Source organism: Colletotrichum spaethianum (assembly GCF_022836535.1).
Source record: "Colletotrichum spaethianum MAFF 239500 DNA, contig21, whole genome shotgun sequence".
Lineage (NCBI taxonomy): Eukaryota > Fungi > Ascomycota > Sordariomycetes > Glomerellales > Glomerellaceae > Colletotrichum > Colletotrichum spaethianum.
The window spans coordinates 206,528-219,265 of NW_026054791.1; the positions used below are offsets into that span (position 1 = coordinate 206,528).

Below are 12,738 nucleotides of genomic sequence, written 5' to 3' on the forward strand. Positions count from 1 at the left end.
TACAACCATGCACAAACCTGGCCGCACCATAATGAAAGACCTCGCGCAAACTGCCACCCAACGTTTCCCCACCCCACGGACACTTCTCAAGCAATCTCGACGGCCTGCGAGTTGACGTAGTAGCCGGCCGGCTCTTGTGTCGACTTGGTGGGCGACTGGACTTCCGGCACGGGGCGGAATACCGATCCGGGAGAATAGGCAGGGGATTGCGACATGGTCATCTCCTGCACCTCTGCCAAAGCCTTTTGATTTTTCTTCAGGTACCTGTACTGCATCACCGCGCAGACGATGCAAGTGATTCCGATGATGCCGATCCCGACTCCCATACCAGCCTGCGCCCCGACTGGCAAACCGCCATCCGATCCGGAACTGCTGCTCTCGCCGGTCTGGGTTGCTTGACTGGTGCCAGAAGATGTTGACCCTCCTCCATCTGTGGTCTGCGTGAGACTTGGAGCTTCTGATGTCTCAACTAACGGTGTAGTTGTGTCCATTGAGGGACGGGTCGTAGGAACAGCTTCTGACATCCCGGGGGACAGTGGCAGTATAGTCATCGAGGTTTCGGCCGGGGAGCTACTCGAAGGGCTTGAGAACATGGTCTTTGAGAGGATCACGGTTTTTGTCGGCTCTCGTCTGGTGGTTGAGAGGTTTAGCATGGCCGATTTGCTTGGTTGATCATCGTCGGTGATGTTGAAGGGTATCGAAGATGTATGCCGCAGGGCCTGATTTCCCTGGTTGGGTTCTGCGCCCTCGAACAGCCAGAAGTAGACGACATTCGAGACGGACAAGTCCAACCCGTACGCCTGGACTTCCCAGCTAAATTCTCTCAAGCCCCCCTTGGCATCATCTGCGTTACGAGTCACAACTCTGGTCACGTTACGAACAGGCGAACGTTGGACACTTACCCGTACTGAAGACAACGTCTCCCAACACTGCGACAGGTAAGGTTTTCTGCCATAGCCCGACGGTGCAGTGCTTCAGAGTCGTGTTGAAAAAAACCTTCCTCTTCTCTCCGGTCTTCCACAGTTCCCCAGTCAGTGCCGGGCTAAGGAACTGGCACAGCACCGAGGGGATGAGGGCATAGAGAAGGAGCGGTGGAGAAAGCATTTTCGCAAGGGCTCTGTACTCTGAACGATGATCCGAACGGAGCAGCGTTGGCCATGACACGTCCCCTCTTATCGTGGTTCTTTGACTTGTTGATGATCTTGCCTGAGGCTTGAGCCGGGTTTTCAGACCCTGTACTCATGTTACTAGCACGCTGGCTTATTTGCGGTTCCTCGCTTTGTTCGACAAACTTGGTCGTGATGGCAAACAATTGTTTGCTGCATTTCGGGATCCAGCACCTGGTAGGAGCTTGCCTGAGTGCACTTCTCAGGACAGCCATCTTCAAGACAGCCATCTTAATCCCATGGAAAGAGAAGAAAAAAAAAAGGCCGAAGTCTTTGTGGTGACATATATAGGAAAAGCATATTACATCAAGGTATCAACCAACGAAAAAGAGTTCCCAAGTCGTCTAGCGAATAGATCCATGCCGTCCCGGAAAACAACGGCCGAAGCAGGGGGTCCCCGGCCGGTCGTTTGGCTCCGTTGACCAGCAATGGGCTGCCAGACACGACCCAATCACGCAGCGAAGATGCCCGCCGTCATCTGCACCCTGGCCTCGACCCGAACCAAGCGTCTCGTATCGCCAAGCGTCTGTGATAGGCGCGTCGAGCCCGACACAAGGAAGGAAAAAAACCACCAAGTCCAATTTGGAAAACCAACTGCGGTCTAGTGAACTCCGGCCGCGCCCCCATTGCTTCTTTTCTCAGCCGTCTCCCTCCATCCAAAGACACGCACTGTCTACTTGGAACCCCGGGCTCCGTTGGTCTGTCTGCACTGCGCAGCTTCGCGCGTTCTCGCCAAACAAGGAACCCCTCCTTCGCCCGCCCCCTCCAACTTTGTCTTATCATCAGTCAGCCGCCAATGCAGCATCACGTTCTTTTGGGGGCTGGCTGAAATTCGCCTTGCGCCCCGTCAGCGGGCATCCCGCCGGCCGGCAAAGTAATTTAAGCAGCCCACATGCGCCTCGAAATATGAATGAGCTAGCTTGAAATGTTGCCGTTTCTTTTTGTCCTCGTCCCCCATCGATTTAAAGACAGCTCTGGCCCTCACGCGGGGTGCCCGGGGTCTTTGGCTGCGGTTGCAGGAATTTCACGAATCTTACAGCCCAAGGTCAGGAGACTGCTCACCGCGAGAAGTTTCACTGCGCTGTTTGCAGGCGAGATACTCTGGACAACGTGCAAAGCCGGGAAAAGGACTGGAGGTCTCGTGTTGTACTTGGCCATTCTATCTCCTTGCATCTAGCCAGCGCATGGTTGTAATCGCCCATGATGCATTGTCTTCCCGGCAGGATGACGTCCAAGAGGGACCTGTGCATCGTTGGCGCCGTCTTCATCACGGTCGTGCTTTTCCTGCATAATCCGTTCCTCGACCAGGTTCGGCAAAGGAGAGCCGCGGCTTCGACAAGCTTAATGAGGAGCATCCAAAACAGCACGCTTGGGGTAGGTCTCCGTCGCCTGTTGGGTCGGCACTCTTCTAACGGTGCTTCTCCCACTAGTTTGAAAAGATCTTTGTCGTCGGTCTACCGAGCCGGACGGACCGCCGAGATGGCATCCTCCTCCAGGCCGCGCTCAGCGAGATGGAAATCGACTTCATCGACGGCGTCCAGGGCAACACCGTTTCCGACAAGGCGATACCACAGACGAGCGAGCACGACCGTCTGAGCGACGGCGCCATCGGCTGTTGGCGCGGACACATGAACGCGCTCGAAGAGTGAGTAGCCCCCCGACCTTAACATCTCGCAAGGCTTCGGAAAGACTTACATCCCTAACCCACAGAATCGTCCGCCGGAACTTGTCCTCGGCTCTGATCCTCGAGGACGACGCCGACTGGGACATTCGAATCCGTCAGCAGCTCCACGACTTCGCCCTCGCGACCCAGGCGCTCACCCAGCCCCTCCTCCAGGCGCCCTCGTCCTACGTCGACCCCTCGTACCGGACGCTGACCGGGGACTCCCCCGGCACCGTCCCGGACATCTCCTTCAACCACCTGCCGGCCACCGTCGCGCCCGAGATCTCGCCTTACGGCGACGATTGGGACCTCCTCTGGATCGGCCACTGCGGCATGCACTTCCCCTTCGCAGACCCCGACAACGTCGTGCCCAAAGCCCGCGTCATCCACGCCAACGACGTCACCGTCGCCCCGAAAAAGAACCTCTGGACGCTCAACATCCCCTTCACCCTCAAGGAAAAGTACCCGGAGCACACCCGGGCCATCCACCACGTCCAGGAAGGCGTCTGCACGCTCGGTTACGCCGTCAGCCAAAAGGGCGCGCGGCGGCTGTTGCAGGAGGTCGCTCTCAAGGACGTCAGCGACGCCATCGACATCCTGCTGAGGTTCTTCTGCGAGGGCAGCCAGGGCCGGAGGCCGCACAACTGCCTGACGACGCAGCCGGCCTTCTTCCACCACCACCGGCCGGCCGGCCCCATGAGCTCGATGAGCGATATCGGTAACCACGGGGATGGTTTCAGGGAGACTAGTATGACCGACATGGTGAGATGGAGCGTGCGGCTGAACGCCGATGCGCTCTTAGAAGGGAGCTCAGATTTTGTTGACCAATACCCTGATGACAGATGACCACTAGAAAAGCGTGCTCTTCGTTTGACCAACGAAGTCGTCATTGTAATAAGATACTGTATGAATGTGTCTCTCAAACTTGATGAGCCTTTTTGAACTCATCCAACGTACATCCGTTACGTCATGTTAGGCATTGCCGGAGAAAACTGAGTGAGATCTTTCACTCGGCCAGGCCCTTTCATGCGGTTTTCGGCGTAGAACAAGGGGATTGTCATGATTAGCTAGAACGGATCAGTCATCCTACTACATTTCGGGTCTCCACCCAGACTAAAAACAAGTTTGAATCACGGTCGAAGAAGCGAGAGAAACGGTACTGAATTAGAAATAATCTCTTGAGGGCATGCAAGGGGAATCCTCTATCCAAACAATGCATCATGTGACGCAACCATTGTATCCATGTCAAGACGCCGCGGCTTGCCTCCCAAAGGCTTAATAAAGAAGAACGTCAACGTCGCCCAGGCATCCAAGCCTCCTAGTGCTGGTCCTGTTTTCTCCCCAAATCGTTGGCGAGGTTCATGTGCATCAGAGCCTGAGCTGTCCAGTCCTCGTCGGATTGACCGCCTCCTTTTTGGCTGTTCCACATATCTGTGCTATCTCGCCCATCGACACCAGGAAGATTGATCTGTGGAGGGGGTTGCCCCGGGCCAGGCTTCGCACCCACGGGCGGTGGGTCGTCGTCGCGACCGAATTGGTCGAAATCCGGCAGGACATATCCGTGGCCCGCAGACGTGTTGGCTTGCCCCTGTTGTGCGTAAGAAGGGCCCTCATCACCAGGCATCTCCGCAATACCATCGTGGCTATGTTGGGGAAGGGAGGCCATCTGTCCGACCTGCTCTTGGAATTCTTCCTGCTCCAGAATCTGCGGCGCGTGCTCTACGTTCCGTAGACTCGAAGAACCCGGGGCTAGACCGCCTGCACTTCTTTGACTGCCGATAGAAGCCCGGTGAGGATCGGGTCCGTCAGCGGTGCCAGGCTCGCCCCCAATAATGCTTGCCGGGTCCATGTCTCTAATGGCGAACTGCGCAAGAGTGCGCATCTTGCGCGTGACCCATCCAGCCAGAATCTTTCCGCGCTGTTTTTCGCCGAGACGAGACCGGGGAAAGTCGCCCTTGTTGACGAATGCCACGATATCGACAATGATCTGGTGTTCGTTAAGGATTGCGTTAACGATGACCGGCACGACGGAGCCGAGGTAAGCCTTGCGAGTGATCTCAGCCAATACGACGACGAGGCCGCCAGCTTGGAACACGGCGCTGGAAAGGATTAGCATCATTACTCGACAAGGGTAAGGGCAAGGGCGTTGACTAACCATCCACCAGTGACGATGTTTCGGTGGCACCGTTCCACAGAAGCCTCGATATCCATGGGGAAATGGCTGAGACCATTGATCTCAAACGTTTCACCAATGTTACCGAGGACGAACAACACCTGCATGTCGACCTGCGCGCCTCCAGGACCAATCGGTCTGCTCACATTATGCAAGAAGCCCAAATCTCCGGTGCGGACATACTGAATGCTAGGGTCGCCATCGACCGTACGGCCGTCGAATCGTTCAGCGTCGAACACATCCTTGGAGCCGTAGAAGCCTTTGACGCATGCTTCGGAGTCGACCCAGATCTCACCATACTCACCATCGTGGCAGAGTAGTCGGCTTTCGGGGTTGACAATAGCGATCTGTGTCGAGACGGGAACCATGCCCGAATCCTGGAGCAAGAGCGCCTTGGGGTCTTGCTCAGGATCGACAGGGTAAATGAGACCTCGTCGCAAGGCCTTCGTGTCCAGCCAGAGCTCAATAGGCTCGATACACATGTAGGAGCGCGAAGCGACCATTGGGTTGAGGACGTGGGAGTAGACGGTGTTGATGGCGGTTCTGTCGAGGCCAGTAGCGGCGAAGTGCAGGCGTACCTTTTGGAACACGTCGACCCGCGGCCTGCTCTCGGCCGAGATCATCATGTTCTTCAGCTCGTGGAGCGTGAAACCCTTGCCTTGCATCATCGCCATGGCGTGATCCAGCATCTGGGGCGTCGCGTAGGTGTCCTTGATCTTGTACCTAGAAAGAGTCACGAACAGCGACATGGGATTCTGCGCAAACTCGACAGGTGACAGTAGGTAAGTCGGGGTGCCGATATAGATGCCCATCAGGCATGAGTGGATGAATCCCAGACCGGTACTACTACGCACGCAACCGAGGACAGGGCGAGAGCTCGTCATCTGACATGTTTCCTTCTGGACCTTGCACATGCCCAAGATGGTGTCGTGTCCTAGCTGAACCGCAATACGGCGCTGGTCGGGTGTCCAGTACGTCCAAATGATTACAGGATAGCCTGACTGAATCCACGCGGGTTGCATCGTGATACCGTTATCTCGCAACCCACTGCTCTGCTTAGGCGGTTTGGTGGTGTTGTAGTAATTGGGAACGCCTATCTTGAGGATGGAAGCGGCCTGTTTTACGTGGTTTGATACAAGCTTCAGTTTGACCAAGTGGTCAACTTCGTGGTTGACCAGAATAGCCTTGACGCGGAAGTCGGCGACGACGTGCAAGAATGCCGGCACGTCTTCGTTGAGTCGGTTTTGGTCCAGAGGGGCCAGCGGGATGACGACCGCGCCCAAGTTGATGCATGCATGGACGGCGTAGACAAACTCTTCCGAGTGTGTGTACATCAGAATCAGGTGGTCGCCGGGGCGGACCTTGACCTTGTTCTTCAAATACAGCGCCACGGCGGCGACCTTGGTGTCGAACTTCTTCCAAGTAACGCCCTTGCCTTCTCTGCCACGGCCATCAATTGTGCAGTAGGCCAATTCCTCGGGCTGTCGGGCTACGCGCCATTGGATGAGATCAGTGATGCATGAGAAGTTGTTGAGTGGAGTGGAAGTGCGATCGTCAATGACAACTTCTCTTCGGTCGATACCCGAGTATTGCTTGTCAGACGACATGAGAATTCCCGCGCGGGACTCGGAAGAGATGGGTGACCAAATGCCTCCGATCGGGTCGACGCCGATGGGCAAATTGAGCACTGCATGCTCCACACCAAACTTGACATGGACGCAAGGCAGATTACCCAGGTCGAACTCTCTCCTGCACAGCATATTTCCGATATCCCTACGTCCGTTCTTCACCACCCTAGGAAGGGAGTTCGGTGCCGTGATCATGACGCAGTAGAGTCTCAAGTGGTGCTCCTGCATCAAAACGTCCATACATCTTTCGGCGAGCGAGTCGAGAAGCGCGGTATCGAGTTGTCTCGGCGGTCCACCAGACGTTAGAGGCGCTGTCGAGGCAGCTGGCGATTCCAATACCACAATGGGAAGATGCTCCTCATTGACGAAGACGTCGAAGGCAGAGCAGTCGTAGATTTTTGGTACATTCTTGACAATGCTGACAACGAGATGCTGAACGAAGAAGTAGCGATGCTCTGCGACCTCGGTGCCGTGTTCAACCCATTCTACCTTTTGGCGAATGCGATCCTCGTACAAGCCCAGCACGAAGATCTTGCCCTCAATCACCGTGCCGAGCAAGCCAGTTCTCAAAAACTCAGGTTCGACAACTGTCGGTGTTGGCTCGCCAGGGTCGAATTTGTAAGGGCGAGCGTGGAATATCTGCTCCGTGTGTTTGGGCAAGGCCCAGAACCCCCCAGAGAGCGAGGGCGAGTCCACCCAAATCTCTCCGACCGAGTGCGGCGACGCCAACAGGCCGGTCTCTGGGTCGACAACGGCGAGGGTAGCATCGGGGATCGGATATCCAAAGGCGCCAACGCGGACGGTGCCTTGTTCGCTAGCTGCACGTTTCCGCGCCTCGTCTCCGATCGCAACCACGACAACTTCGTTTGTCTTCAGAGCCTCTCTGTCAAGGAGCACCTCACTGAGCTCGTTCTTAGCGCGCTGCTCTGTGGTTGTTGTGCCACCGCCTCCCAAGAGACTGCCGAAGCCGTTCGAGGGTGCTAGTTTCACCTCTTCCTTCTCTTCCACGTCGGACTCAAAATCGGAGCCCATGTCAAGCTTCAAAGGGCATCCCATCCGCTCCTCACCTCCTAGCCAATCGCGAATACTGATGACCATTCCACCGTGTTCCGGCAAACAAAGCATGGGTGCGACAACCTCGCGGGCGCGAGGGTTTCGTAGTGGTCTCAGCCATCTGTCCGCTAGGACCTCGTGGAATTCGCCATCCACCGTCAGGGTATCTATGAGGCAGAGTTTGACTGTCTGGAAGTTGGGCTCCATGCCCTTTTTGAAATTTCGTGTCGTCATGGGGTCTGATTGGTAGTTGTAGGCTGCCCGTTTCAACCCGGGGTAGTCCGCAATCATGAGCGTGGCCTTGTACTTGGTGATGAGATGGGCGTAGAGTCCGGGTACTTCGACGGCCTTGTTCTCGACCCAAACCGTCGTGTGGCCTCCGTAGACGGTGAGAAGAACGCCCAAAATCATGCCGATGCCCTGCCGCGGGTCAAGATATGAGAGAAGCGTCTCGCTCGTTGATCCGGCACCAATAAGACGACCGTTCTTGTCCCGCAGGGTGCGGCTAAAGGTGTCACCAGGGCCGTTTCCTGGCACTGTCGAAACAATGGCACTCAAGCAAGCCATCTGATGCATAACTGTTCTGTGACTCAGTACAACACCTCGCAAGTCACCGGTTGGAGCCCTCGAGAACTCAATGTAGGCGAGGTCGGGAACCGTCAATGGCGGGACATCGTCCTTGCGTTTGGGGTGAAAACTGCCGAACTCATTCGTCTTCCACCATTCAACACCCTTGGGCCAGTTGAGCTTCTGCGTTGTTATATCGCGCTGGAAGGCCTTGAGGTTGTTGTCGGTCGTAAGCGCCAAATGCGCCTGCGTCGAGGTGAGGATCAAGTTCAGCTTCTGGTAGTCCTGGAGATCGTTGATCGGCACTGCGACGACGCCGGCAATGAAGCATCCGAGAAGGGCAATAGCAAAGTCGATGACTTCCGTGTCGCGGTAAATGAGGGCAACGCGATCGCCGCGATACAACGAGCTCTTGTCCCTGATAACCTGCGCCACCTTCTCGGCTCTCGAGGCCAGCTTGTCCCACGTAATGGAGGCGATTTCCTTGCCTTTGTTGTCGAGAACCCAGTACGCGGGAAGCTTGGCCATTGTCCTTCCCCTATGCCTCAAAACCGCGGCAATGTTGTCAAATTTGGACATGGGGGTGTTGCTGTCGTGCGGGTCGGATATCGCAAATGGGAGGTCGCGGGGTTCTAGAGGCATCTGGTATTCGAGCACTTCCGGCGGGGGCAGGTCGTTGGCAGTGAGCATAGGTGGCGCCATGGCAGCCGTGGGCGAGAAGGCCTCTCCCGACGAGTATCTGTGTCCTCCGCCATATTCCTCCTGCTGTCCTTGGTCGTAGCCCTGCTGGTCGTAGTTCTGTCCCTGTTCGAAGTTCTGCCCGCCGGTGAATCCCGAAAAGTATCCCGTCGTGTCGAGCATCGTGCCCGTACGGCTGTCGTACGGGTTCTGGGCATGGTCTACGTAGTGTCCCTGCTGGTCGGGGTTGAAGGCGTAGTCAGTCGACACCATGGTGCCCGATCGTGTCGGCGGCTCGTTAGCAGCGCCCAGAAAAAGCGAGTCGTGCTGCTTCATGTTCGGCCGGTGTTCGGCGAGAGGACCACCAGGTCGAAGGAGGCCGGCGGGGTTCATCTCGGGGGAAACGTAGCCAGCGCCCGGGGACTGGTATCCGGGTGATGCGTAGCCGGCAGAGCCGTGGCCAGAACCATGGCCAGAACCGTGTCCGGAGCCCTGGGCGCCAAAAGGCGACTGTGGGCGGTGTGATGTCGGTGATGTCGGGCTACTGGGATCGGAGTCTCTACCGCCCAGGGCGGCGAGAGCGGCTGCGCGGTGGCCATCGCTCGAAGGATGTCCAGTATTGTCCGGAGAGTGTATGCCCAGGCCGCCTCTGGTCTCGTTGACGGCGGGAGCACCAAACGAGCCGGGGCCCATGAACTGAGAGAGGAGCTGCGTTCGTCGCTTCTGGTATCTGCGGGGAGTGAGGGGGTTCGTTAGCCGTTATCGCGCCGTCGCGGGCAAAGAGGGGGGTTTCGTGGAGGAGCGGTCGGCCACCAACCCTTTCTCTGTAATGTCGCCTTCCTACGAGCACAAGAATGCGTCAGTCAATGCGACGGAAAACGGACGACGAAGAAGAGACTGCAGGTGCTCAGACATGGCGCTCGCGCGCGCGCGCGCAAACGCGCAAGGTCTTTTCGGGACGTTGGACAAACTGCAGGGCGGCAGGGGATCGCAAACTCACCTCCAACTCCTTCTCGAGCTCGTCGAGCTTGCCCTGCAATTCGGGGGTTAATCGTGCTGCCATGGTGGTGACTCTGGTCGTGGGAATGCGCGACGTCTGCGCAGGATGCAGCAGCAGCAAGAGGAAGTAGTGAGAAAGGGTCTGGAATGGCCCGAGACCCCCGGGGATAAGGGGGATTGTGGAGTGGGTGGGAGTCGTCCAGAGTTAAAAGGAGGGACGATCGCAAGGTGTTGATGTCTATTTTGGGTCCCTTGTATGGATATGGTGGTGTCGGTGATGGTGGTGCACCGTCCTGGATCCTCTACCCGGTCGAGTCTCGTGACGTAGTTTGTTTCCAGGAAAGATGAGGAAGCGGGCGGTCGCTTTCCTGGTTGGGCTAAGGATCTGAACCAGGTTAAGGTTGGCCCGAGTCTCTCGAGAGGTTGGTTGGGGCGGGTGGGCGGCTAGAAGAAAAGAGAAGAGAGGGAAAGAGGAGGACAACGCAGGGTTCGGGGCGGGAACACGGGGAATTCAGTAGTACCGTTAGTACAGTACGATACGGTGCGTGGAACGTGGAACGTGGTGGTGACTGGCTGTTGGCGCAGGGCTCGGAATGGCGTCTGCTGTACGAGGTGCAAGATGGTCAAGTCGGGCAAGGTACGGAGACATATGACTTAGCAAGAATACCTTGGCCAAGGAACGAACCGGTTTGATTTTTATTCTTATTTTTTTGGTTTTTTTTCTGCAGTCACTAGTGCGGAACGTTATGCCACGCAGCAATGAAGCACAACATGTACATCTGCAGTTGAGGAGGAAGTTGGATCAGACACGCTGACGACAGACATTGAGATTTTCATTAGACGTAGGCCTGCCTATAGGTACACGACATGGCGGGGCAGTTCAACCAAGCATTCCCATTGCGCTCTAGCCATTCAGTGTTCGTCCATTTCGCCCAAGCCAACAGCAGTGGGTGTCGAATCGCCGCTTGGCGTCGAGATCCCGGATGAGGAGACCCAGACAGACTTTCAGGTACCCGCGAGGTAAATGGCGACGAAGTGTCCGGCCGGTGTGAGGACCCGGGGGTCTCGTGGGGGTTTCGATGGTCTGGGAAATGGGCCGAGGAGGCGAGAAAACGGTAGTCGACAACATCGTCATCGACGCCAGATGGACAACCCGGCATGTGGCCGCAGATGAATCTTGAACCAGCCCGGAACCATGAATCGGCCAAGAAAGGTCGACCGAAGGATGCCCAAACGGGAACACGGACCCCAACTGCCATGCCATGCACCCCTCGCTCTCTCGAGGCCAGTCCCTGCAAACCCGGCGCCAATGGCGTAGGTATTGACCCCAAGCTGCTCACTCACCGTTGTGGAACGGCTGACACACACGCAACAGGAGAGCAGAGCCTACAAGTGGATGGACAAGAAGCCCAGGAGACTAGGTAAGGTGAGTTATTTCCGTTGGGCTGCATCCAGGGACCACATTAGACCGCCCGAGATGTATCCAGGAGGTGGAATTCTCCAGCAACGCAATCCCGACTGTCCCCCAATGTCTTGGTCGCCGTCGACCAACAACTCTCTCTTGAATCCTCACAGGTCCAGAACCGTCCAGTGATTGCATCATTGGCTCGGCTAACTGCCCCGATCGGGCTGAGAGATATCCATAAACGGAATAGCGTCCAAGGACTAACGACAGGGAACGGTCGCCCCTCCAAACGGCTTTCGGACGCACGGACCATGACAGGGCTGCGGGGCCCTTTCCCATTCGTGGCCGACCTTTTTCGTTGGCTTGAACCACCTTTGAACAGAAATCTCTTTCCTCACCTTGACGACTGAGCGTTTCTCTCTCTCATCAACATCACTACCCAGCCTTGCAACATCTCGAGAAGATGGGAATCGGTCCGTAAAGGCCCTCAGACTCAATGTGGTGTGCTTGAGCAATGAGTAATGATGTCCAACAAGCTACCTTGCATTCGTCGGCAGTTTTTCAGCCTCATTGTCGGTTGGTTCGGACGTCTCGAAATATGAGGCGGACAGGCTCCCGAGTTTGAAAGGACGGCATCTCTTTATGCTTCGCCTCGACCACCAGACGCTGTTGGAGAACCAGTCTGCGCAAATACGGTTTCTCATCCTCGAGTCCATCGCCCGAACCACAGCGAGAGAACCACAAAGTCGACATCAAGTGGTGTTGACCACGTACCAGTCAACGAGCCTCGGACTTCTCACGAGGTCTTCCTCGAGACAGACTGGCATTGCTGCGACCAACTGACTCGAAACAGGAAGTCGCTCCTATGATCACCTCAAAATGGTAAGCTACAATTCTCTTTATTCAACCCATACTACCACAACACTTCTTAAATGATGAGAGAAGCAATTAACACAGACCTGTTCGGAACAAATTTTGTCGAGAAACGTGCACTTTACTCCTGATGAAGACCTACATACACTTTTTTTCAGCATCTTCCATCCAAACGCAGTCGCTGACCAAATACCCAAGACAGGAATCATTCAACTATCAAGCCAATGGAAGGACGTGGTCGAGGCAGTGCTCCGCCCTCTGTCTCTCTCTCTCTCCATAAGACGCTCTCGAAGACGAGCAGTCCATCTGCGACATGAACTCAAGGGTCATTGTCCCGGGACGAGAAGGGCTCTTTTCCACCCCAGCCTCACCCCAGCCCATGTTTTTCATCAGCGTCTTCTTTACCAGCGTCTCTTGTCGTGCTTCAGCGTTCGTTTGTCCCAAGTCTACTTAGAATAGCAATTCCAAACCTTTGTCCAGATCGATCCTCGACCTGGTTGGACATTGTCCACCCGGTCCCGTTGTCCAACGCT

At 56.1% G+C, this 12,738-nt stretch overlaps 4 protein-coding genes across 4 annotated transcripts; 1 reads left to right on the forward strand and 3 right to left on the reverse strand.

The window, feature by feature from the left end:
* Nucleotides 1-86: 86 nt before the first annotated feature.
* On the reverse strand, nt 87-1,104 carry ColSpa_08016 (uncharacterized protein; the record flags this gene model as incomplete). Its single annotated transcript, XM_049274228.1, has 2 exons — nt 87-844; nt 903-1,104. The coding sequence occupies 2 exons, from the start codon at nt 1,102-1,104 to the stop codon at nt 87-89; spliced, it is 960 nt and encodes a 319-aa protein (XP_049130185.1).
* A 1,286-nt stretch (nt 1,105-2,390) lies between these two features.
* ColSpa_08017 (inactive glycosyltransferase 25 family member 3) lies at nt 2,391-3,675 on the forward strand (the record flags this gene model as incomplete). Its single annotated transcript, XM_049274229.1, has 3 exons — nt 2,391-2,540; nt 2,597-2,811; nt 2,877-3,675. 3 exons carry the CDS (start codon nt 2,391-2,393, stop codon nt 3,673-3,675), a joined length of 1,164 nt encoding a protein of 387 aa, XP_049130186.1.
* A 472-nt stretch (nt 3,676-4,147) lies between these two features.
* ColSpa_08018 (uncharacterized protein) lies at nt 4,148-4,945 on the reverse strand (the record flags this gene model as incomplete). The annotated part of the gene is made up of 1 exon (XM_049274230.1): nt 4,148-4,945. The coding sequence occupies one exon, from the start codon at nt 4,943-4,945 to the stop codon at nt 4,148-4,150; it is 798 nt and encodes a 265-aa protein (XP_049130187.1).
* Nucleotides 4,946-4,947: 2 nt separating this feature from the next.
* Nucleotides 4,948-9,991, reverse strand: ColSpa_08019 (uncharacterized protein; the record flags this gene model as incomplete). Its single annotated transcript, XM_049274231.1, has 2 exons — nt 4,948-9,624; nt 9,929-9,991. 2 exons carry the CDS (start codon nt 9,989-9,991, stop codon nt 4,948-4,950), a joined length of 4,740 nt encoding a protein of 1,579 aa, XP_049130188.1.
* Nucleotides 9,992-12,738: the final 2,747 nt, after the last annotated feature.